The 21,590-nt window shown below is 59.0% G+C and overlaps 11 protein-coding genes across 11 annotated transcripts; 2 read left to right on the plus strand and 9 right to left on the minus strand.

Annotated features, from left to right (window-relative positions):
• Positions 1–71: 71 nt before the first annotated feature.
• SPSK_10304 (uncharacterized protein) lies at positions 72–398 on the plus strand (the record flags this gene model as incomplete). Its single annotated transcript, XM_016736778.1, has 3 exons — positions 72–93; positions 140–357; positions 384–398. 3 exons carry the CDS (start codon positions 72–74, stop codon positions 396–398), a joined length of 255 nt encoding a protein of 84 aa, XP_016586696.1.
• Positions 399–1,005: 607 nt separating this feature from the next.
• On the minus strand, positions 1,006–1,414 carry SPSK_00347 (uncharacterized protein; the record flags this gene model as incomplete). The annotated part of the gene is made up of 2 exons (XM_016727320.1): positions 1,006–1,338; positions 1,373–1,414. 2 exons carry the CDS (start codon positions 1,412–1,414, stop codon positions 1,006–1,008), a joined length of 375 nt encoding a protein of 124 aa, XP_016586697.1.
• Positions 1,415–1,574: 160 nt separating this feature from the next.
• On the plus strand, positions 1,575–1,946 carry SPSK_00349 (uncharacterized protein; the record flags this gene model as incomplete). Its single annotated transcript, XM_016727322.1, has 1 exon — positions 1,575–1,946. The coding sequence occupies one exon, from the start codon at positions 1,575–1,577 to the stop codon at positions 1,944–1,946; it is 372 nt and encodes a 123-aa protein (XP_016586698.1).
• A 303-nt stretch (positions 1,947–2,249) lies between these two features.
• SPSK_00341 (uncharacterized protein) lies at positions 2,250–2,780 on the minus strand (the record flags this gene model as incomplete). The annotated part of the gene is made up of 2 exons (XM_016727315.1): positions 2,250–2,378; positions 2,460–2,780. The coding sequence occupies 2 exons, from the start codon at positions 2,778–2,780 to the stop codon at positions 2,250–2,252; spliced, it is 450 nt and encodes a 149-aa protein (XP_016586699.1).
• A 121-nt stretch (positions 2,781–2,901) lies between these two features.
• On the minus strand, positions 2,902–3,279 carry SPSK_00348 (diphthamide biosynthesis protein 3; the record flags this gene model as incomplete). Its single annotated transcript, XM_016727321.1, has 2 exons — positions 2,902–2,961; positions 3,079–3,279. The coding sequence occupies 2 exons, from the start codon at positions 3,277–3,279 to the stop codon at positions 2,902–2,904; spliced, it is 261 nt and encodes an 86-aa protein (XP_016586700.1).
• Positions 3,280–3,647: 368 nt separating this feature from the next.
• On the minus strand, positions 3,648–5,101 carry SPSK_00273 (uncharacterized protein; the record flags this gene model as incomplete). Its single annotated transcript, XM_016727247.1, has 2 exons — positions 3,648–4,952; positions 5,012–5,101. 2 exons carry the CDS (start codon positions 5,099–5,101, stop codon positions 3,648–3,650), a joined length of 1,395 nt encoding a protein of 464 aa, XP_016586701.1.
• A 1,753-nt stretch (positions 5,102–6,854) lies between these two features.
• SPSK_00200 (UBA/TS-N domain protein) lies at positions 6,855–11,349 on the minus strand (the record flags this gene model as incomplete). Its single annotated transcript, XM_016727178.1, has 5 exons — positions 6,855–6,884; positions 6,958–10,367; positions 10,412–11,024; positions 11,079–11,227; positions 11,322–11,349. The coding sequence occupies 5 exons, from the start codon at positions 11,347–11,349 to the stop codon at positions 6,855–6,857; spliced, it is 4,230 nt and encodes a 1,409-aa protein (XP_016586702.1).
• Positions 11,350–13,217: 1,868 nt separating this feature from the next.
• Positions 13,218–15,122, minus strand: SPSK_00247 (tubulin alpha-1 subunit; the record flags this gene model as incomplete). Its single annotated transcript, XM_016727224.1, has 5 exons — positions 13,218–14,398; positions 14,482–14,557; positions 14,669–14,695; positions 14,784–14,824; positions 15,098–15,122. 5 exons carry the CDS (start codon positions 15,120–15,122, stop codon positions 13,218–13,220), a joined length of 1,350 nt encoding a protein of 449 aa, XP_016586703.1.
• A 755-nt stretch (positions 15,123–15,877) lies between these two features.
• SPSK_10302 (uncharacterized protein) lies at positions 15,878–16,258 on the minus strand (the record flags this gene model as incomplete). The annotated part of the gene is made up of 1 exon (XM_016736777.1): positions 15,878–16,258. One exon carries the CDS (start codon positions 16,256–16,258, stop codon positions 15,878–15,880), a length of 381 nt encoding a protein of 126 aa, XP_016586704.1.
• A 28-nt stretch (positions 16,259–16,286) lies between these two features.
• SPSK_00325 (uncharacterized protein) lies at positions 16,287–17,045 on the minus strand (the record flags this gene model as incomplete). Its single annotated transcript, XM_016727299.1, has 1 exon — positions 16,287–17,045. The coding sequence occupies one exon, from the start codon at positions 17,043–17,045 to the stop codon at positions 16,287–16,289; it is 759 nt and encodes a 252-aa protein (XP_016586705.1).
• Positions 17,046–17,803: 758 nt separating this feature from the next.
• Positions 17,804–21,209, minus strand: SPSK_00216 (tethering complex subunit PEP5; the record flags this gene model as incomplete). Its single annotated transcript, XM_016727194.1, has 5 exons — positions 17,804–19,282; positions 19,339–20,631; positions 20,696–20,815; positions 20,878–21,129; positions 21,198–21,209. The coding sequence occupies 5 exons, from the start codon at positions 21,207–21,209 to the stop codon at positions 17,804–17,806; spliced, it is 3,156 nt and encodes a 1,051-aa protein (XP_016586706.1).
• Positions 21,210–21,590: the final 381 nt, after the last annotated feature.

The raw sequence follows: 21,590 nt of genomic DNA on the forward strand, positions 1-21,590 counted from the left end.
ACATTGTGTGGCGCATTGGACAGGACCGTGATCGTGGTACACCGCCAGTCGGGTACGATTGAGAGGGGGCAATGTCGACGGGCGGAGGCTGTGGTACGTGAACTGGCAAGATCGAAAGGTTGAGACGTTGAGAGGTCAGAGGAGATTCGAGGGGATGTCGTCGTGCAGCTGAGGTTATCAACTGGTAACAGAGAAGCAGAAGATGCCGACGAGGCGTATCGCATGGACTACCGCGAACAAAGGATCCGAGTCGGCGCAATCGGTGTGTACGGGGGTGCAATGGGAGTGCAATCGGGATGCAATCTGGGGAAATGTGGCGATGCGGATTGTCTTGTTTTGGAGTGGGTGGAGGGCGTCGTAAGTAAGCATAATGTTGGCGCTAGGCTGACGATTATTAGCGTGCTGTGATCTGGGTGGGGGTGTGCCGGCAAGCTATTGCAGGAGCACGGTGCGGGGCCCGCTGAAGAACGCCCTGAAACAAACCTGCCAGGCGGGACGAGTGCTGATCAGAGAAGCGAGATGAGAAAATACGAGGTGAGTGTTGGGACTTTGTTTCTTTCTTTTGTTGTTTTGTTTTGTTTTTGTTTTGTATCGATTTTAAAAGAACCTTTTTTGGTTTTCATATTACTTTTTGACGCCAGTCAATGTAAAAGGAAGAGGAACAAGAAATACACTGTACAACTAAAAAGTAAATACATGGAAACAAAAAATAATAAAAAAGTCTTGACTTTTTGAACATAAATATAACCCGTCCCGGTACATCTGTCTGCAATTCTGGACAATGGCACGGTTTAGACACGAAGTAGGGGTACTGGTTTTGTGGTGTTTTGCTGCCTGTTCTGTATCGTTACTTTCAGTTGTATTATTTCTTTGTTTTATTCTTTTCTTAAAAATGTTTTCTACACCCAGCTTGTTTTTACCAGCCACCACATTCACATAGTCACACGCCCTTCGTTTCTCTGCTCATTTCATTGAGCAGCTTGCCGTACTCCCTGTGCACAGAAACTATTGGACAAGATAAACCGTCCATCGTCCATCGTCGTGCACGTTTGACCTGGAAGCATCCCGTCTCTTGTATTTGTGCTTCGTTTGTGCTTTGTGTGTCTTGTTTGTGTCTCGTCTCCTTTCCACCAGGCCTATCGCTGGCAGGTCCTCCTCTTGCCGCCGAGGCCCGGTAACGCGGCCTGTTTCGTCTTGTTTGCCGTCGTACGTGTGCCGACTGACGAACAAGTTTTGTGTTATTTGTGTTGTTTTCTTCGTGTAATTTGTGTTATTTTGTGCCGCCTCTGACGCCTTCCATTCTGCGTCTCTGGTCCCAGGAAGCACTCTTGACGCGTACTATCGTATCCTGGACGTATATATGCCTCCATACCGACTCGTGGATTTCGTCTCTTGTCCTTCTCTCTGTTCTCATTTTACCTTGTTTCTCTCCTCACCTCCGAAAAGAAAATCTTCACTCGTTTTATAAGCTTTTACAAACTGCTATACACAGATTTTCGAACAATTGTTTCTCGTTCACACCAAGATTGTCTTCAAAGCAGACAATAAAGGCACAAAAGCAACACTCTCTCACAATGAAGCCCTGCTCTGCTGCCGCTGCCACCGCCGCCACCGCCGCCACTCTCATGGCAGCCACGGCTGCGGCCCAGAGCTACACCACCATCGTCCTCACCGAATCGGCCACGTCCACCACCACCATTGTCCTGCCCGCCTGGCCGACCACGTGGACGACGGGCCAAACAGCAACGGCAACGGCGACGACGACAACGACGCCGCCCTCGCTGACACCGTACCCGGGCACGGGCACGCGGACGAGCTCGGGCACGGCCACCACGACCTCGCCGGCGACCGTGCCGACGGCCGGCGCCGATGCCATGATGGTGCTGGACCGGGCGGCCCTGGGCTCGATGGTCCTGCTTGCGATGCTGGGACTGGTTGTTGTGTAGGTTGATTGGGTTCGGTGGCCAGGGCGGCGTGCCGGACGGTGCGTGACGTCTGCCATTCAGACAGTGTGATACTGAACGGACATCGAGGGAGGACAACACGGAGGCACAGAAAGCACAGGCAGACTTTGCATAATGAAACGCACGTTGGGTAACAGCAAAGAGGCAGTTGGCAGACGTCGTGTTACGAGGCGAAGTGGGGAGGGGAATGAAAGGAGACACAGGTTTTGGCCCAATGATGCAAGTAATACTATCTCATTCATTTTGTTCATGTTGTCCTCTCCCAATCCGTCGCGCAAGCAGTCGTTAGAGGCCTGTTGTTTGTCTCGCCACTAGAATACGGTTGCCGTCAAGACGGTCCCACCATCTCTCGCCGTGCACGCAGCCCTGCATTCCAAACATGACGTGGTGTTGCCATGGCCATTGCTCATGTCGCTGGAGTTGTGCATGACATTCTGTGTGTTGTGCGCGGTTCAGACGACTTTGATGCGAGGCACAAAATTAATATTGACGTACGCGGGCCATCGGTGGTGACCGCATACAACGGGCCCCGGCAGCGGCGTTGCGCATTGGAGGAGCGTAAAGCGGGACCAGGATCATGCCCGCCCGTAGTCTTGTGAAGAAACCGTCCGGCATTCCTGGGTGATGTAGTGTGTCGACTCTGACGGCTTTTGGTGGCTGTCCGATGTTGGACGTCGCCACATGTCCTGCGCATCTTACAGACACAACATATGTCGTAGCCTCTTTGTCGATTTGGCCGAGCAGTGCTGTGTCGCTTTTGGCGGAAGCGAGCGACAGTCGTCGACATTTGGTGGCGTGTCGAGTCGGATGGCCCATTGCTTCTAAGACACCCACTGACATGACCGCCCCCCCTTACCACCACGTCTCTCTGTCTCACACGCGGCTCGGCATGTGTATGTTCGTTGGTCGTCCGCTGTTTTTCCGTACTTGTTCTTTTTCAAGCCACCACCAGCGTCTCGCTGGCTGGTCCGTTGCCTGGGCCTTTGGGAAGATTTTCCTGGGTTGGTTAGCAAGACGATTGCAACTCTCTACAGGCCCGACATATCTGCCCGCTTTGCATGTACGCCCGCACGCCTGCACGCTTGCACGCCTCACGCCTCACGCCTGCACTTACCACGTCGTAAATCACCCGAATCATCAGGCTGCAGCTCGGGCACACGGCAATGTCGTTGGACTCGTCCAGCAGGTCCTCCAGGGCAATCTCGAAACGGTCGCCGCACGGGCACGGGTGGTGGTACAGCCCGCGCGCCGCGTCAAACGTCATGTCCTCGATCTCGACCTCATCGTAGATGGCCAGCTCGTCGTCGTCGCTCATTGTGGCAATGTGGGGGTGTTGAGATGTGGTGGGATTTGCGATGTAGTTGAATCTCTTTTTTGGCAGCCGGTGTTGGTGAAAGGTTTGCGACGGCCTAATTTGTAATTTGGGTTCAAAGTAAATCGTACAGGCGCCTTCCCCAACTTTTCAGTGGGGCAAACTTGCCATGTGCACATACAGTCCACATACTGTATGTACACTGTATATGCCCCACAATTATCATGTAAGTCAACGACAAATGCATCGTCATTAAGTCACCGTATATTGGAAGACATCGATATTAAAACGACCGTACATGATATCCCATACTATAACCCATCCAGCGCCCCCACGAACCAAGATCCCACACTCCACAGCCCACTGCCTCTTCACGGCTGCAGCCCCGATACGTAGCCGTTGTTGGCCACCAGATTGTACGTCTTCAGCTTGTAGAAGAGCGTGCATTGGCGTGTCGCAATCTGGAACATGAAGGCATCGCAGCCGCTGTTGCTTGCGCAGTTGGACGCGCACGCGCCGACCGAGTTCTCCGACGACCACGACGAGCTGCAGTCGGAGTTGGTCGGCTGGATCAGCGTGAAACAGCGGACGTTGAACGGCAGCGTGTCCTTGGTCGGCGGCTTGCCCCCGCTGCCGCCCGTATAGCCTGTGGCCGTAATCGCCTTGTTGGTACACGTGGGCAGCGTCAGCGTGGTGGTCGCAGTGACCGTCTTGGTCTGCCGAATCGTCTGGGTTCTTGTCTTGGTGACGTCCTGTTCCTTCAACATCGTTGTCGTCGCAATCTTGGTCACAAACGTGGTCGTGGTCACGCGGGTGTATGTTGTCTTGGTCTTGGTCGACGTGGCTGTGACAGTGGGCGTGACCGTTGTGGTGCGTGTGACAGTAGTGGCCTGGACCGTGATCGTCGTGGTCGTGGCCTTGACGCCACCGCAGGAGCAGGCGCTGGCGTAGTGGGTAGCGTCGCCGCAGGCCGCTGCGTATGTGGGGACGGGGAAGGGGCACGTCGACGGCGGTGATGACGACGTGGGAGGCGGCGACGAGGTGCTCGACTGGCTGTGGCTTGACGACGATGTAGGAGGAGGAGATGAGGGGCTCGACAGACTCTGGCTTGACGACGGCGGCGATGACGACGGCGGCGATGGCGACGACGTGGGAGGAGTAGACGACTGGCTCGACTGGCTGTGGCTTGATGACGGAGGAGGAGACGAGGAGCTCGACGGGCTCTGGCTCGACGACGACGGCAGTGAAGGTTTGCACCGGTTGTTCCGCTTCTTCAGCCGTGGCTGCTTCCCCACCTCGCCGCCGCGGTCGCGGCGGTCGAGTGGCTGGCCTGTGTACACCGTCGTGGTCTCTTTGCTGGTCTCGGTGGGCGTAAACTTGGTGACGGTGACGACATCGGTGGCGACCGTGACCGTGTCGAAGAGGGTCTTGGTCACGCCGATGACGGTGTTGGTCTCGACGTCGGTGTAGGCGTTGGTCCCCAGAGTGACCCACGTCGTGGTGGTGGCGAGGGTCTTCGTGACGGGCTCCTTGGAGACGGTATCCCAGACGGTGATGGTATTGAGACAGTCCGTGGTGGTGACAGGATTGCAGGCAAAGAACGAACGGCAGTCGTCCTTGGCGGCCGAGTTGAGCGGCGGACTGCCACGGTTGGTGACGGCGTTGTTGCAGGCGTTCTGGAGGTGTCAGTATGGTGCTTTGGAAACATATGAATGACGAGATCGGGACGACATACGGGACGGCAGTGGTCATAGTCGCCACCACCGGCAGTAGACTGCTGGACCAGACCAGCGACCACGGCTAGGGAGAGAACGGACACTTTCATGGTGGTAGACGTGGTGAGAGGGCCTTTCCCGGGATGACAAGGGAAGGATGGTCGAAGGGAGAACATCGATAACGGGAGGGTTGCGCGTCCTTTATACACCGACAGCGTTCTGTCCTTCCATCATGCCCTAGATGGCCAATGCTTCCCGTTTTAGACGACGACAAAGACACCGTATGCCGGATCACGCTCAATCGGGCACTGCGGTTGGGCCATAACGCCTCTAGCACTCGTCTCCTCTCATTCATTTGGCAATCTCAATACCCTGCCAAATCCCCCGGCGGCCCAACCTTTGTCCATGAGGATGTGAAGGTCGGAACCGGCACAAACCCCAGTTAGCCAACCAGAGGCACATCCAATAGAAGCGGAGAAGAAGCGAACAAGAGAACAAGAAAACAAGGAACGTCGAGCACCCCCAACTCCGTCGATGCCAAGGTGACGCGTGGCCGAAAGGATCGGATACATGGACAAATCCAGACATGGCAACGTCCGTGACATTTACCGGTGGCTTGTCGTGTAATCCGGGTTGGGACCTTGGTTGTCTCTTCTAGTAATGGTAGTCGGGCTGGACCATCAAAGAGCAGGAAGGGGATACTAGAAAAGAAACAGATTTCGTCCCTGAATGTTGAAACTGCTCGGCAGTCGACGGCTTGCTCCTGGAGAGCCCGTGATACGACTGCAGTGAAGGAGGTGAGAGACAGTGGTCATTCCCGTCGTCGAGTCGAGTGCCTGTCCCGAACGGGATCAGAACCTCCTCTCCGCGTCTGTCTCGGCCTTTTCCTGTCCATTTCCGTCCCGTTTTCATCTTTCCATTGAAAGTTCGATGCTCGTGGTGGCCGAACCTTGCTGGCTCGGGCTAGATTGAGTGTCGTTTCTTTGTCGCCATTGGCGTTGGCCAGATGTAAATATTGACTATTGGTCTGCATTGGTTCGTTGGCTTGATCGTTGGAACCTTTAAGCCAGGGAGTTGCAAGGCACAGGCACACAAGACGCCACGGCGCCAACATGGCCCTTTTGCCGACCTTTCTTTCAACAGAACCATAGCGCGCCAATGTCAGCCAATAGTTCCGGGCAAAATGACGGACATTTGTTTGAAAGGGTGAGATCCAGCCGAAAACGATGGAGTGATCCGGTTGAAGCAAAACGTCCAAAAGAAACTACGAGATGTTGGAAAAAGCGATCGTAGAAAATGGAAATGGAAATAAAAATAGAAATGAAAGAGAGAGAGGAAAATACATGCAGAAGAAACTGTTGGCATGTCCAAAGCAAATAAAGGTGTTATTAGTAGAGACAATGTGTATTTTGGGGGGTCCAATAGCTATTTACAACAAGAAGTTACTTGCAACAACAAATGTCGAGGCCAAAACAACATAGCGAAGACAGAGGGCACGGCAAGGCGGTCTGAGTATACACGGGGTGCATAGTGTCCGTCGAAATCCAGATCAGAGACAAACAGCAGCGTAATACAAGAGAATAATACAAAAAAAAAGATAATTAGAATAGGATGGGCAACGTTTCAAAAGCAAAAGACTCATATTTGGCTAGAAATACGTGCAACGCAGAAATGGAGAAACGCAGAAACGCAGAAACGCAACAACAAAATGAAACTCGAAAGTGACGAGGACGCGCAGAGAAAAGCACTGTTGACAACAATCAGGTAAGAGAGCGTGTGTCAATAAGCACGGAAGCATTGACGATTCGGGCATGGCAATGAATAGTAAGATCAGCGAAAACGAAAACGAAAATTGCCAGAGGCCTAGGACTCGTTGGCGAGGAAATTAGCAGCCTGTGAACCAAAACCGTTAGCATGATTGCCTTCATGGAAAATGCCTGGAGCCATCGCCGCTCGCTTGACGTACCCGGTCCACATTGTAGTCGTATTTCTCCAGCGCGCTCAGGGCCACGGCACGCGGGTAGCCCATGCCCGTCAGCTGCCGCAGGATCGGGTCGTCGTTTGTGCTGTTCTGCGTGTCCAGCCGGTTGAGGGTGGCAGGTCGGGCAGCGTCGTCGGTGGCAGCAGACGGACCAGAGTCAGCGTGAGCCGATGCCGCGGCCGGCTTTGCTTCGTCACCCGCAAACGAGAACCAGTCGCCCGCGTCACCCGTTGCCGCCTTGGTACCATTAACGGCCTGCGCGGCAGCTGCAGCTGTGCCGGCCGACGCGGAGGATGCGCCGAGCGTAGAGAAGTCAAAGCTGCTGTCCCCGCCAAACGAGTTCTGCGAGTCGAACTTGCCCGTGGGCGACGACTCAAAGGTGGATTGGAAGTCGTCGAGCGCCGAGCGGTTGACGTTTGCAAAATCGTCGTCGGCCGATCCCTCGCGGGCCTCCTCGAGCCCCTCAAAGTCGTCGTCAAGATCATCAAACGCGTCGTCGTCCGAGGCGGCCATGGTTGCCGGTGCTGTAGCCGCAGCAGTGGGTGCTGCAGTTGACGCGACCGCAGGGGCCGGTTCCGGAGCCGAAGTTGCCGGTGCGCTAAAGATATCATCCAAGCTGGCGCTCGGGGCCGGGGCACTGAAAACATTGGGCGTGGCAGCAGCAGGGGTGGAGAAGATGTCCGAAGCAGCGGGAGTAGACTCTGCCGCTGCGGGAGAGGCATCCTTGGGGCCTGAACGGTCTCCGTGCGCGGCCTCCGGGACCGTAGCGGCTGCCAATGCTGGCGCTGTCTCTGGTGCCTTCTCGCTCTGGTTGTTCTTGGGCGACACAGGCGCAAAGTCGTCGTCGAAGCCGCCACCATCGCTATCCGAGTCGGACTCGTCGTTGTGCAGCTCAGAGATCGGCGGGAACTCCGTGTTGAAATTGGCAAAGGCCTTGGAGGTATCTGTGTTGACGGGATCTTCAGCTTTCGTCGCGGTCGCAGCGGTGCTGGGCGCGGCAGCGCCGGCAGGCGACTTCACCTCAAAGGCGTCGTCGTCGTGGCCAGACGGCTCGGCAGAACGGGCTGCCTTAAAGCTGGCAAAGGCAGACTCAAAGTCTTCCTTGGCCTTGTCCTGTTGCTGGTCCTTTGCCGAGAACGGATCCGACAGGCTGTCGTTCGCGACGTGGCCCTGGCTCCATACAGACTTGCCTTTGTCGGCATCGTCCCCGGGAGACGTCGCATCGCCAGTGCCGGAAACAACAGCCGCAACGCCGGCCGTCGCTGCCGTGACGGCAGCAGCTGCAGCGGCAGCGGCCGTGGCACCGAAGCCACCAAAGACCGACGACGAAGACGTCTGTGCCTCGGTACCATGGGAGGTGCTAGAAGGCACATCCTTGGATACGACTGGCGCGGGAGACGCGGCAGCGGAAGCATTGTCGACAGGCGGGACAGGCGACGCCACACTGGCGGCCGGGGACGCGACGTTGGGGGACGCAGAAGGCGGCGCAACGGCAGCCTCAGTGGCTGGTGGAGGCGAGGTGGTCGTGGTCGCAAGGGGATGGAAATACGTTTGGCTGGTAGGTTCGGCGGCAGCGGCGGTCGGTGTGGCATCTGTGCCTGGACGGTTGATATCCGGTGTCGCAGTCTCGGACGTCGGCGCCGTCACGGCAGAGAATGACGAGGATCCGGTGGAAGCGCCTGTAAACTGCGGCTTGACCGCGTTCACGGCGGCAGGGGCAGCAGGGACCACAGGGGCAGCAGCAGCAGCAGCGGGAGCAGCCGGGCCGGGGCCGAAGACGTCGTCAAATGACTGCTCACCAAGCTGTTGCGGCGACTGGCCTTGCGTAGGCGACGAGAATACGCCCATGATGTCGGAGCTGCCGGTGCGGCGGAAGAACGGGTTCTTACCCGACGCCGACGCAACGGAGGGACTGGCGGCCGCGGAGCCAGCGCTCGAGACGACGCTGGCGTTTTGTATTTGGCGGGCAAGGTCTTGGTTCTGGCGCGTCACGTCGTCGGCCTCCGTCTTCAGCTTATCGCGCTCGCTTTCGCCGAGGGACAGCTGTTTCCGGTTGATGGCCACGATGCCCTTTTGTTGACGCGCCTCAGATTTTAACTTTTCGATCTGGGGCTTGAGCTGGTTCACCTCGGCGCTGACGGCCTGGATGCGCTCCTTCAGGCTCGCGTTCTCCTGCTGGTCCGCCTGCAGCGCCGACGAGATCGTCTGGTGCTGCGTCTGAAGATCTGCATACGAGGCCTGCAGCGTGGACAGTTGCGTCTGCAGGGTCTTGGTGTCGCTGCGGGACGTCTTCAGCTGCTCCTCCAAGGCACGCACGTCGCGAGCCTCTTTCTCGTACAGGGTCCGCAACTGGGCCAGGCGCTGCTCAAAGTTCTTTTTCTGGGTGCTGGTCTGGCTCAGCTCGTTTTGCAGAGTCGAGCGGTGCGCGGACGTGTCCTGCATGTGCTTGGACAGCGAGCCGATCTGGTTCGACAGGTTCGCCAGCTCTGCGGTGTCATTGGACAGGTTGCGGCTCGCCTCGCCGTCGTCGCCGCCAAGAAGGTCATTGGCCGCGCTCTGCGCACCCGACGGCTGCTGGGGCAAAGGTGGTGCCGATTTGGCGGTTGCCGAGGGCGCCGAGCTGTTGGAGTCGCCCGTAACTTGCGCCGTCAGGGAACGACCAAAGGACGACGAAGGCACAAAGGGCTTGAAGGTGGTCGTGTTGACGGTGGGCGATCGTGTAGGCGAGCTGGGCGGGACAGGGCTGCTGCTGGTGGCGAACGGGTCGGACACACCTGCCGGGGCAGCCGGCAGAGAAGGTGTCGAGGACGCGCCCGTGTCGAGGCCAAACAGGTCGTCCATCGCCGACTTGGGCTGCGCCGGCGGAGGAGGAGGCGGGGCGACCGCGGGCGCTGGGCTGGCCGTCCCGACCTTGCTGCGCAGGCTGGGGGGCACAAGGTTGGGGGGCAGCTTGGCAGGCAGGGCGCTTGTGCCGTCGGTCCGCTGGCGCTGTTGCTGGATAAGATACAGAGCCACGGCGAACGTATCGCTCGTCAGATGTCCCTCGGAGTTCACGTCGGCCAGGTCCCAGATCTGTGCGAGCGTGTCCTCGTCCAGACCCGACCGTGTCAAGAATGGCACGGCTTCCTCGCCGGTGATGTAGCCCTTGCGTGTCTTGTCGAGGCTCTGGAACACGGGGTCCATACGCGCCTTCTCAGCGGGTGTGATGAGCCACTCGGGTCCAGTGGCAGCGGGCGCCGCAGCGGGCGCGGCTGCGCGACCGAGTGGGCTGTTGGAGAAGTTGGGCGGCGCAGGACGCGCGTGGCCCGTCAACTGGCCGGTCAGCTGGCGAGAGATGGAGGCGGTCGGGGCGGGGGCAGGATCCCGCCAGCGCCGAAACCGCCGCCCAGAGGGCTCTGCTGGCGGGCGACAGGGCTCGCAGGGCTGCCGACAGCAACACCAATAGTGCCGCCGGGACCGGGCGACGCTGCGGCCACACCGCGTGTCGCAGCCTCGTACAGGCCAGCCGGCAGCATGGCAGGCAGGGCGCGCAGCGTGCCCGACTTGGTGGACGTCAACAAGTGCATAGCAACGACGAACTCGGTCTGGACGAGCGCGCCGCGCTGCTCCGTGTCGGCCAGCTGCCAGATGCGGCCGAGCGTTTCGATGCCAAGGCCCGACTTCTCAAAGATACGCCGGGCCACGTCGCCCGACATGACGGACTCGCCGCGCGTCTGGTCTTGGAAAACGCGGGCATACTGCGCGGCCTTCTCGGGCGACAGTGGCGGCACGCGGGTCGCGGCACCAGGACCGGTGCCCTGTGCTGCCAGCTGCTGCGCGCCCGCTCCTGTTCCTTGCGCAGAGAGCGGACCGGCAGCCGGCCCTTGCCCTTGCGAGGGAAGGGCGCCCGCAGCAGTGACGACGCCTTCGAAGCGGGGGAGGGGGCCATGCTGCAGAGCGATGTTGGGCGAAGGCTCTCGGCCAGCCTGCGCGTGGCCGATGAGGCGCAGGGCGACGCCAAAGCCGGCGGGTGTCAGGAAGCCGCGGTTTTCTCTGTCGGCAATTTGCCAAATCTAGATGCGTTAGAGACACGACGAAAGAAGAACAGCCAGAGGGACTCATCGTACCTCGCCAAGAATGCGCGAGTCGAGTCGGGTCTTCTCAAAGAACTTGACGGCGACCTCGCCCATCACAATGCCGACGCTCTCGGGGTCGGCCTGGCGAAAGAGCTGGCCATAGACCTGCTTCTCCTCGATCGTGAGGTTGAGGTTCGTAGCTGCAGGGAAGAGAGCGAGTTAGCCAAGCGGCACTGCACGAAAAGAGAGAAGAGATCTTCCACAGCGCCTCCGGGCGTCGTGCACGTCACTTACCAACCTCGTCGGAGCCTTCGGAAGCCATTTGCGGGCAAGGGGGCGCCGAAGCTCAGTGACGAGAGAACGATGCCAATCGGGCGACGCTGTACAACGATTCGCAATGTATTATTCTGAATCGTTAAAGGAGGATGTGTCGAAGCTTGGCTTTCGTGGTGCTTGTTGGTTCGAAATTGCACAGCGTGCGTTCGTTGGAATCGGTCGGGCGAGCGAGGAAGAAAGGACGTAAAAAGAGTGGGTAGCCAGGAGGCAGCGAAAGCTCAATGGTTGGTGCCCTTGGGTGAGCTAAGCTCTGGTAGTGTCAGTGGGTTGACAGTTGATGTATCCCAGTATCTCCGGGAGGCGGGCTGGTCGTCGGAAGGAGATGTCCAGCCAGCAAGCGAAAGATCGCCGTCCGGAGCGGTTCGGAGGACGGCCTACCAAGAGAGCAAGAGACGAGTGGCCGAGGGTTCGGGTCCTCAAAGTGGCATCTCCTCGTCGAGATGGTGATCGAAGCTGAAGAAGAGGGCAAGCTGTGCCTGGCAGAACGGCCGCCAAAGCTAAGCCAGCTGCCGTTCAGGGGTAGCAACGGTTTGGCAGAGAGGCAAGCGATCGTCTCTGCAAACGGTCGTTGGGCGGGCACGTTGAAAGATAGGCTGAGAACGATGACCAAAAGGAGAGAGAAATGAGGAAGATGAGGGAAGGGAAATGGAGGACTGGGGGAGTGGGAAAATGCACGATGTCGGAAAAGGGAAGTGGCTTTGGGAGATGGCTGGGTCATCCAGGAAGGATCGCCGGCGGCGCCTTCCCACTCTCTTTACCTCTGCTTGCTTGCTGACCTTAGTGTCGCAGCCTGTCAATTGTGCCGTGCGGCAGGCGCGCAGACGCAGCCAAACACGGGCGCCGCAGGGGCAGCAGGTGCGTCCGGTTGGGACTTGGTTGGTGCGCCAGGGCGTTTTGGGGTGCTGGGGGACGTGTGTTCCTTCCCACTCAGAGCGTCCTAAGCCTGTTTGGGGCGGTCCATTGGACAGGAGATTAGAGCCGGTTCGGCCGTTTCTAGCGTCTCTCCAGCAGGCACGCACTCTGTATTAGCGCGAGGGCCGAAATGTGGAGGTATCTTACAGTGGAATAGGTATGTATCTTAGAGAGAGCCCTGGAGGTCAAAATGATTCCTCAAAGGAAATGCGTCTGAACCGAGTATACGTCGTACAGTGAGCAGGCACCATCCGACAATGGAGTTGGGTGTACAGCAGATGTCACAGCTCGGCCACGGTACCCGAAGAGGCATTCAGAGACACAGTTCAGCGGTGGTCGAGGCTGAGCGATTTGACCTCTCCATTCACATCTCAAAGGACACTTCAAGGCAATTTCAAAACCAAGGAATCTTCTGTGATGAACGACTGTTGCATGCAGGTTATGGAATGACAGCCGGTTGGCGCGACGGTGGACAAGGCTGGGTGTGGCGCGGGTTGGTTTTGCTGATGTAGGTTACACGACGTATGATTGCAAATATGACGGGGATTACGTGTTGGGGTCCAGCCTTGCCGAGAAGCGGCATAATGCGTGAGTGTTCATGCACCTTCACAGCGTCGGACGGAGCAACGGAGAAATTGTATAGACTCAATGGTGGAATCAAGAACAAGAGAGGGAAAAGTAGAAACAAAAAAGCAAAGAAAACAGGGAAGATAAAAAAACGCAACAAGATGAAAAGAGGTTGAGTTGAAAAAAAAGGGAAATGGCAAGAATCAAGAAATGAACACCTGCCAAGGCCAATCTGTTTATATATCTTCCTCTTTTCGCTATTACGAACATTGTATAAAAAAGGCCAGCGTCAAGGTCATGTCGACGTCAACGTCTCTTTTCCGCTTGTCAAAAATAAAAAGACGCTCCACAACCGTCCCTTGCACATTGCGTCGTCTAGTACTCGGCCTCGATCTCCTCGGCCTCCAGCGAGTCGGTGGCAACCTCCTCGTAGTCGCGCTCCAGGGCCGCCAGGTCCTCGCGGGCCTCGGAGAACTCGCCCTCCTCCATGCCCTCGCCGACGTACCAGTGGACGAACGCACGCTTGGAGTACATGAGATCGAACTTGGCCGACAGGGCCGACCAGGCCTCGGCAATCGCGGTGGTGTTGGACAGCATGCACACGGCGCGGTTGACCTTGGCCAGGTCGCCGTTGGGGACCTGCTGGGGCGGCTGGAAGCAGATGCCGAGCTTGAAGCCCGTCGGGCACCAGTCGACGAACTGGATGGTGCGCTTGGTCTTGAGGGTGGCCACGGCGGCGTGGGCATCCTTGGGCACGACGTCGCCGCGGTACAGCAGGCACGTCGCCATGTACTTGCCGTTGCGGGGGTCGCACTTGACCATCTGGTTGTTAGGCTCGAAGCACGACATGGTCATCTCCTGGACGGAGTTGGCCTCGTGGGCGGCCTTGGCGGCCGAGATGACGGGGGCGTAGGCGACCAGGGGGAAGTGGATACGCGGGTACGGCACCAGGTTGGTCTGGAACTCGTTGAGGTCGACGTTGAGCGAGCCGTCGAAGCGCAGCGAGGCGGTGATGGACGAGACGACCTGGGCAATCAGGCGGTTGAGGTTCTCGTACGTCGGGCGCTCGAGGCCGAGGTTGCGGCGGCAGATGTCGTAGATGGCCTCGTTGTCCACCATGAACGAGCAGTCGGCGTGCTCGAGGGTGGTGTGCGTGGTCAGGATGGAGTTGTACGGCTCAACAACAGAGGTGGCGGTCTGCGGGGCGGGGTAGACGCAGAACTCGAGCTTGCTCTTCTTGCCGTAGTCGACGGACAGGCGCTCCATCAGTAGGGCGCCGAAACCCGAGCCGGTACCGCCACCGAAGGAGTGGAAGACGAGGAAGCCCTGCAGGCCGGCACAGCCATCGGCGACGCGGCGGACCTTGTCCAGGACCTGGTCGATCAGCTCCTTGCCGACGGTGTAGTGGCCACGAGCGTAGTTGTTGGAGGCATCCTCCTTGCCGGTGATCATCTGCTCGGGGTGGAACAGGCTGCGGTAGGTGCCGGTGCGGACTTCGTCCACGACATTGGGCTCGAGATCGCAGTAGATGGTGCGCGGGACGTACTTGCCCTGGCCTGGACGGGAAGCAACATATGGTCAGCATACACGAGCGATGCCAACAAACATGGCACACGACAGTTCAACCCAGAGGACGTACCGGTCTCGGTGAAGAATGTGCTGAAGCCGTGGTCGGGTTCGGCAGCCTTGCGCTCCTCGGTCAGGTAGCCATCGGGCTAAAGAGACGAGAGACGAGAGACGTGTCAGTAAGAGGTCGACGGCGACGATGCCGAGCGGCAAGGGTCAACACAACACAGCACAGCGCAACACAACGGGAACAAACGTACCTGGATGCCGTGCTCAAGGCAGTACAGCTGTTTGGGTTTGTCAGCACACCGTTATTTCGTCGACAAAATTTCTCAACGTGATATGATATTTTCGGAACGTCGGCGGAACACGTACCTCCCAGCAGGAATTGGCGATCTGGCAACCGGCCTGGCCGACTAGATTGCAAAGACACAGTCAGTACAGATGCTCAAGTGCCCAAACACAAGAGAGATTGTGATGGTGGTTGATATGCAGACCGGGGACGGCCAAGATGCGGTGAAGGCGGTCACCTCCCCATGCCAGAACCCTCAGCAAATCCAGCCGAGCCCGAAACCCGATGAGCATCGCAGGAACGCGCGCCCGGCGCGGTCAAACGGCCGCCACGGCTGAATACGAGGCTCCGGAGAGAGGGTGAGGGAAAGAGAGGGCAAAGAGGCCAGACGACATACCGTTGATGCTGATGATTTCACGCATGGTTGGATATTTGTAGGGATCTTGGGGTCGGTGTTGAAGAAGGAATTGTGAGACCTGGAGAGGAACGAGGACGAGATAATATGCAGAGGACTGGGTTTTGGGGCGGTGGACGGCTGTCGAGAGATGTGGTGTCGGTCTGGATATGGCGTCCCGTATTTTTTTATGGTCCCCTGATTTTAAAATTTGTTTGTGTTGTGAGCGGTTGCAGTGCAGCCTCTCCGTTCTTTTTCTGGTTTATTTACCTATCAGGGGAACTGATTTCGGATGGGGAAGGAACCAGTAGCCAGTGTAGCCAGATAGGGGAGGAGGGGGGGAAGGAGCTTCCAAGGGAGGAAGAGGGGCGGCAGGAATGTGGTGGTGGAGGGGGGTGGAGGGTGCTGTTCCAGCTGTTGGGACCACTGTTCAAGCAGCTGAGACCCCCTGACGACCCAGGGACGACAGCGCGGCTCCCGAGAATAGGGTGTGGACATGTGGGGTAGGGACGTTGTGGCGGCAACTTTTTAGCAGGCAACAGCGTTAATTTCGCCGTGTTTGTTTATGGGCAGCTGCCATGCGGCCTGAGGACGAAGTGGGAAGGCACGGGAGTGCCGTTCGTTCAGCGTCGTGCGGTGCGTTAAATTGCACTGCGAACGATGTACAGTGGCACGCCCAACCAGGCAAGGCGCGTTTGGCCACTGAAAAGGGGGAAAGAGCGAAAGAGGGTGGACCGGAAGACATCGTCAGTAAACAGAGGACCCACTCTTGGCCCGTGCGCGTCAATGGCAGAAAACGCGCTTGCCCATTGTGTGAGTAAACAGACGGACAGACGACATGGTACGAAAGTGGGGTGCCAGTGGGAAAGCTCTGCTGGATACGACGTAAATACCAAGTGGACGTCCACACCGCCTTCCTCTTTTGTCCATGAAGGTGTGCTGTTGGAGCTGGTATTGGGAAGGAAGGAATAAACCCGCACCTGCAGCCGTGACTTCCTGGACATGCTCCGGCGGTTCGGGAACCACGACCAGAGTGGATCCCCGCTTTCTCTTGGGCTCTTGTGAGTATTGCATCGCAGCACCAATGGCGGCCCTGCTGGCACGGCCACCGCATGCGCCCTGGCTGGTGTGCTCACGGCTGCGTGCGCCAATACCGATATCCATAGCAACACCAGCCGCAGCAGCAAAGCCATCAGCACCACGATGGCTGACCACCGGCGCCGGCGAGCTCGACAGACTGCTCGACCGCGTCAGCCAACCTCCGGACGAGGAACAGACCCAGCCTGTTGTGCATGTTGTGCACTCGGTCGGCCGCAATCCGTATGCCAACCTGGCCATTGAGCACCGGCTCTTTGAGCGTGCGCACCCGCAGAGCCGCCTGCTGCTGCTGTACCGCAATGCGCCGTGCGTCGTCATCGGCCGCAACCAGAACCCCTGGGCCGAGGTGAACCTCAACCAGCTGTCGGCACGGGCACGGCCCACAGGTGTTCCACAAGCACCGCCGCTCGGCGACGTGCAGCTGGTCCGCCGCCGCTCCGGTGGCGGCGCGGTGTACCACGACGCCGGCAATGCCAACTGGAGCGTGCACATTCCGGCGGCCGGCTTCGACCGCGACCAGCATGCACTGATGGTTGCACGCGCCCTGCAGACGCTCGGTGTCACCAGCGCACGGGTCAACGAGCGGCACGACATTGTGGTGGGGTCCGGTAGTGCGGACGACGTCGGCGAGTACAAGATCTCCGGATCGGCGTACAAGCTGACGAACCGACGGGCTCTGCACCACGGCACCTGTTTGCTGGGAGCGGACTTGGCCGCTGTGTCGGGCCTGCTGCGTGCGCCTCCCGCGGCACCGTACCTCAAGGCTCGCGGCGTGGCGTCTGTGCGGTCGCCCGTGCGGAATGTGACGCTGGTGGGCGAGGACGTCGAGGGCGCCCATGATCCGCACGATCATTTTGGCTCGACGGTGGCTGCCGAGTTTGAGCGCATGTATGGCCCGGCGGCGAGCAAGACGGTCATCAATGTCGACGCCATGGCGGCGGATGAGAGTGGTGGCCGCGGCGGGTTTGCTTTTGACCCAAAGCTGGCCAGCGGCTACAACGAGTTGATGGTAAGAGATACCGCCTGCCCTTGTGCTATGAGACCGTGCATATCTGACAGAGTGTTCTTAGACCGCCGACTGGTTGTTTGGGCAGACGCCACAGTTTACGTTCTCCACGCAAGCCACAGAAGACGACCGGCGCGAGCGCCCTCTACGGCCGTTGGATGTGCCTCCGCACTTTGACCTGGCGTTCACTGCACGCCACGGACGGCTACAAGAGGTGACTATCACGGGCCTCCCATATGCCTCTGGCAGCGATGCGGCAGTCAGCAATAGCTCGGATATCGAGAAGGCGACGGCAACCGCCCTCGAAGACCGTCTCCTGTACGGCATCCGTGACTGGCGGGCCGTCCTGGGCGAAGCGAGCCCTGTTCCACTCGACACAGCGAGGGCATCGGCCACTGGCCGCTGGCTGAACGAGCTGTTTGGCGTGCAGTGTTATTAGGTTCTGGCGGCCGTGTACGAAACGACTTGTATGATACGGATCATCACAAACATCACAAGCATTAAAAGCATAGAAAGGATAGACAGGCCATTCATTGTAATACAAAAGAAACAACACACATATATATATTTATACAGAGACGCAGGCACGCTGGCAATACTGCGCGCTACTCCCCCGCCGGCCCCATAACGCCCCGCTGGAACCAGTCGGCCACGGTGCCGAACCGGTCGTCGCTGTTGCCCAGCTCCGTCTTGAACAGGTCGTGCCGCGTTGCGTACTCTTCCTGCTGCCGCCGGATGGCCCGCACCGTCGCATTGTCCTGCGCACACAGCGGGCACTCGGTCGACGAGCTGGTGCCCGCGCCGTAGTCGCCGGCGGCACCACCCATGGTGCTGCTGCTGCTGCTCTCGCGCCCATCGCCCTTGAGGCACCGCTGGTGGAACGAGTGCTTGCACAAAAAGTGCACCATGGGCAGCTCCAGCGGCAGCGCACACTGGCTGCAGCGCGTGGCCTGGAAGACGGCCGGCTTGGCCTCGAGGTCGGCCAGTTCGGCGCGGCGCTGCTCCGTCTCCTGGCGGAACGACGTGATGCGGCGCTGGTTGGCGGCGATCTCGCGGCGCTCGCGCTCAATGGTTTCCTGGAGGTAGGGCTTGAGCATGCCCATGGTGGCGACGGGGTTCTGGCTGAGCGTCTGGACCACCTGCAGCGGCGCCATGAGGCCGTCGCTGTGAATGCGCTCCAGCACGGCGGCCAGCTCGTCCGGCCCGGCCTCGTCCAGGACGCGCGTGCTCGACGTCAGGTACGCCAGCGCCGCCGTGTACAGCTGGGGCTCTTCGGGCCCGTACTTGTGCAGCGCGTGGAGGGCGCCGCGCGTGTCCTTGGCGGCGGTGTAGGAGCGGAAAATGTCAAACAGCAGGCCGGCCTGCTCCTTGACGAGGGTGGTGCCGTCGCGGAAGTTGGACAGGTGCGACAGGAGCAGCACGTTGGCCTTTTCAATCGGCACAGGCGTGTCGCTGTCGTCGTCGCCGTCGTCGTCGCCGTCGTTTTTACCTTCCCCACTGCCTTTCTTGCTGATCAGCGCTTTGGCCTTGGCCTCCCACGCCTCGCGGTGCTGGGCGCCCTTCTTCTCGGACGACTTTTGCAGGTACATCTCAAAGAGTGTGGTGTACAAGTCGGTGCGGTCGTCGTCGGCCAGCGGCTTCTTGTCCTTGAGGCAGGACTCTAGGAAAACAATAAACTCGTCCGGGTGGTCGATGAAGGACGAGAAGGCCGTCCTTGGCTTCGGCACCTTGTAGACGAGCATGGCTGCAGCTTTCGCCTGCGTGCTGCCGGCGTCGGTTGACGACGGTCCTGCCACAGCATCCGTGGCAGTGGCTGCTTTGGCTTCCTCTGCTGGCGTGGCTGCAGACGACGACGAGATGTACGGCAATGTGATGCGGCCGGCGAGGTTGGAGACGGCCGAGGCCGCGCCGTAGGCAAAGCCGCTTCCACCCGCGTCTGCTGCAGCGGCTGCTACGCCCGCAGCTGTCGGCACATCCAGCTTCGGCCTGTACTTGCCTGTGTAGTAGTCGATGAACAGCTGTGTCGCGTCTTTTGGACAGTGTTCAATGAGCACACGAGCGTACTTCATGAGACTCGAATATGCCTGTCATTGTTAGCAAAACCATACGAAAAAGATGAACGGAGGAACGGAGCACCCACCGTCTCGGCGTCGAGGTGCCAGATAAAGTCGAGGGCGTCGTCGTACTGCTTGGCGTCCTCGACCAGAATGTCGACGACGAGCTCGTTCTCGCTGTGCTGCTTCGCCAGGTAGACGGCCTGCTCGTAGTAGCCGCCCTGGCGGCACATGGCGATGGCCGTGTCCAGGTCGAACTTGAGGTCGCCCGGCGACTTGATAAACGCCTCCAGCTTGTCAATGTCCTTGAGCTTGGCATAGCAGTTGAGCAGCAGCGTCGTGTGGTCGGCCGTCGCGCGGTGGTGCTCGTGCAGCTCCTCGAGGTACTCAATCAGGTTGTGAATGCGCTGCGTGTCCAGGAACTTGCGGATCACCTGCGACGGCTCGGTGCTGTCGATGGCCTTGATGTACTGCACCATGGCCTCATCGTAGCTGCCCTTTTGGTACAGGTAGTCGCCAAACTTGCGAAAAATAATGTTCTGCTCGGCGCCGCCGAGCCCCGACTTGCGCGCCAGCTCAATGGCCAGGTGGTACAGGTTGCGCTGGTACAGCATGTCGAGGCGCTGCTGCAGCGACTTTGCACGGTAGAGCCGCACTTTCCCGTCGAGCGTCAGCACGCACAGGCTTCCCCAGAGCTGGAAGATGGCTTTGACGGGCGACAGCAGCGTCTCGGAGTGCGCGACCACTTTGAGGTCGGTCTCGAGTAGCGCAAAGGTCGACGTGTTGAAGAGGACATCCGCCGCCGCTGCCGAGGTGCCCAAGCGTCTGCGCAGGGCGTGTCCACCGCCGCCACCAACGCCTGCTCCGCCTGCTGCGCCTGCATGCCCGCCCCCCTTGTCGCCGCCGCCGCTCCCGCCACTGCTTCCCAAGGCCGACGCCGGCGACACCAGCGCCACGTAGTCGTCGTACACCGAGATCATGCTCTTGGGCGCGTCGTACGCCCGCGGCGGGCCCCGCCCGTCGATTGTGTAGTAGTAGATGGCATCGTCACGCGCGACGACAATGTCGTTGGTCCGCCGGTCGATGGTCATGCACCCGACCGCACAGCCCGTGTCCTCGACGGTCTTGGGCGGCTGGGCCTTGCCCCTGGCGAGGATGGGCAGTTTGAGGATGCGGCCGGTCGTGGCGATAAAGAGAGTCGTGGTGAGTTTCTCGTCGACGTCGAGCTCGACGCCCGTAATGGGCTCTTCGGATTCGTGGATGATGCGCTGGCGCGTGCCGGTGTCGTTGACGAGGTCGCCACGGATGAGCGTCACAGAGCCGTTGGCAAACCCGACGGCCAGCTGCGAGACGTCGGGGGTGGCGGTGAAGGCAGAGATCTGTCAGACGGTCAAACGGCGGTTAGTGGCTGTGTCATGCAGTCCATGGCGGCTGCGTACGTACCGGAAACTGCTTCTTGCCGTTGTTGATCTGGATGGTGCTCAGACATGTCGGCAGTCCTGTCTTCTTGGTTGGCTTGTCCAACGCCCACACCTTGAGCACGGGCTCAACGCTCAGGTCTTCCTGCAAATGAGTTAGCCGCCCGTCCCACTCGTTCCATAGCACGCCCCCTCTCGTCGACGCACCGCTACAGTCACCAGCAAGCTCGTGCCCTCGACTTGTCGCATGTGGGTGATGCTGCCGGCGTCGTGCGCCAGGAAGCTGCGCACAATCTTCCAGCTCGGGCCGACAATGCGCACGTAGCCATCGAAGCTGCCGAGGAACAAGCTGTCGGATCCGGAACACACGCTGGCAATCTCGTTGCCCTCGAAGAAGCTGCGCGCCTCGTCGTCGCCGGGTCTCGCCTGGTTGACATCGAAGAAGTCAAACGACTTCCACTGCGTGCGGGTTAGCGTGCCATCATTTGTGGGATTGTGCAAGGGCTCGGCTCGCGCTCGCAACGTACCGAGTTGGCCATGGTCACATTATCTTGTAGCGATGCCGATTCGGTGTTTGTTTGTCGCTGTGGTTGTGGAGGTCATCGGTAGGTCGTTTGGAATTGGCGGCTGTGGTTGCCTTGTCGTTGGGAGCTTAGCTCTTGGGTGCTGAAAGTGACGTTAGCAGACCCACCCAGCACACAAGGCCGCCTGTCCAAAGCGACGCTTAGTCATCAAGTAACACCAACTCTCTCCACTCAGTTGTTGTTATTACGAAAAGAACTCATATAAACAAGATGCAGTCTCTTTTATGCCAATAAATGCTCCCCAATGTATCCGGAAATTAAATTGTATGTTTTTTAATATTCAAACTATCTAGTTATATGTGGGTATATATCGTTATGTCGTCGTTTGTTGCAGCC

This window comes from Sporothrix schenckii (assembly GCF_000961545.1).
Source record: "Sporothrix schenckii 1099-18 chromosome Unknown Cont45, whole genome shotgun sequence".
Taxonomy (NCBI): domain Eukaryota; kingdom Fungi; phylum Ascomycota; class Sordariomycetes; order Ophiostomatales; family Ophiostomataceae; genus Sporothrix; species Sporothrix schenckii.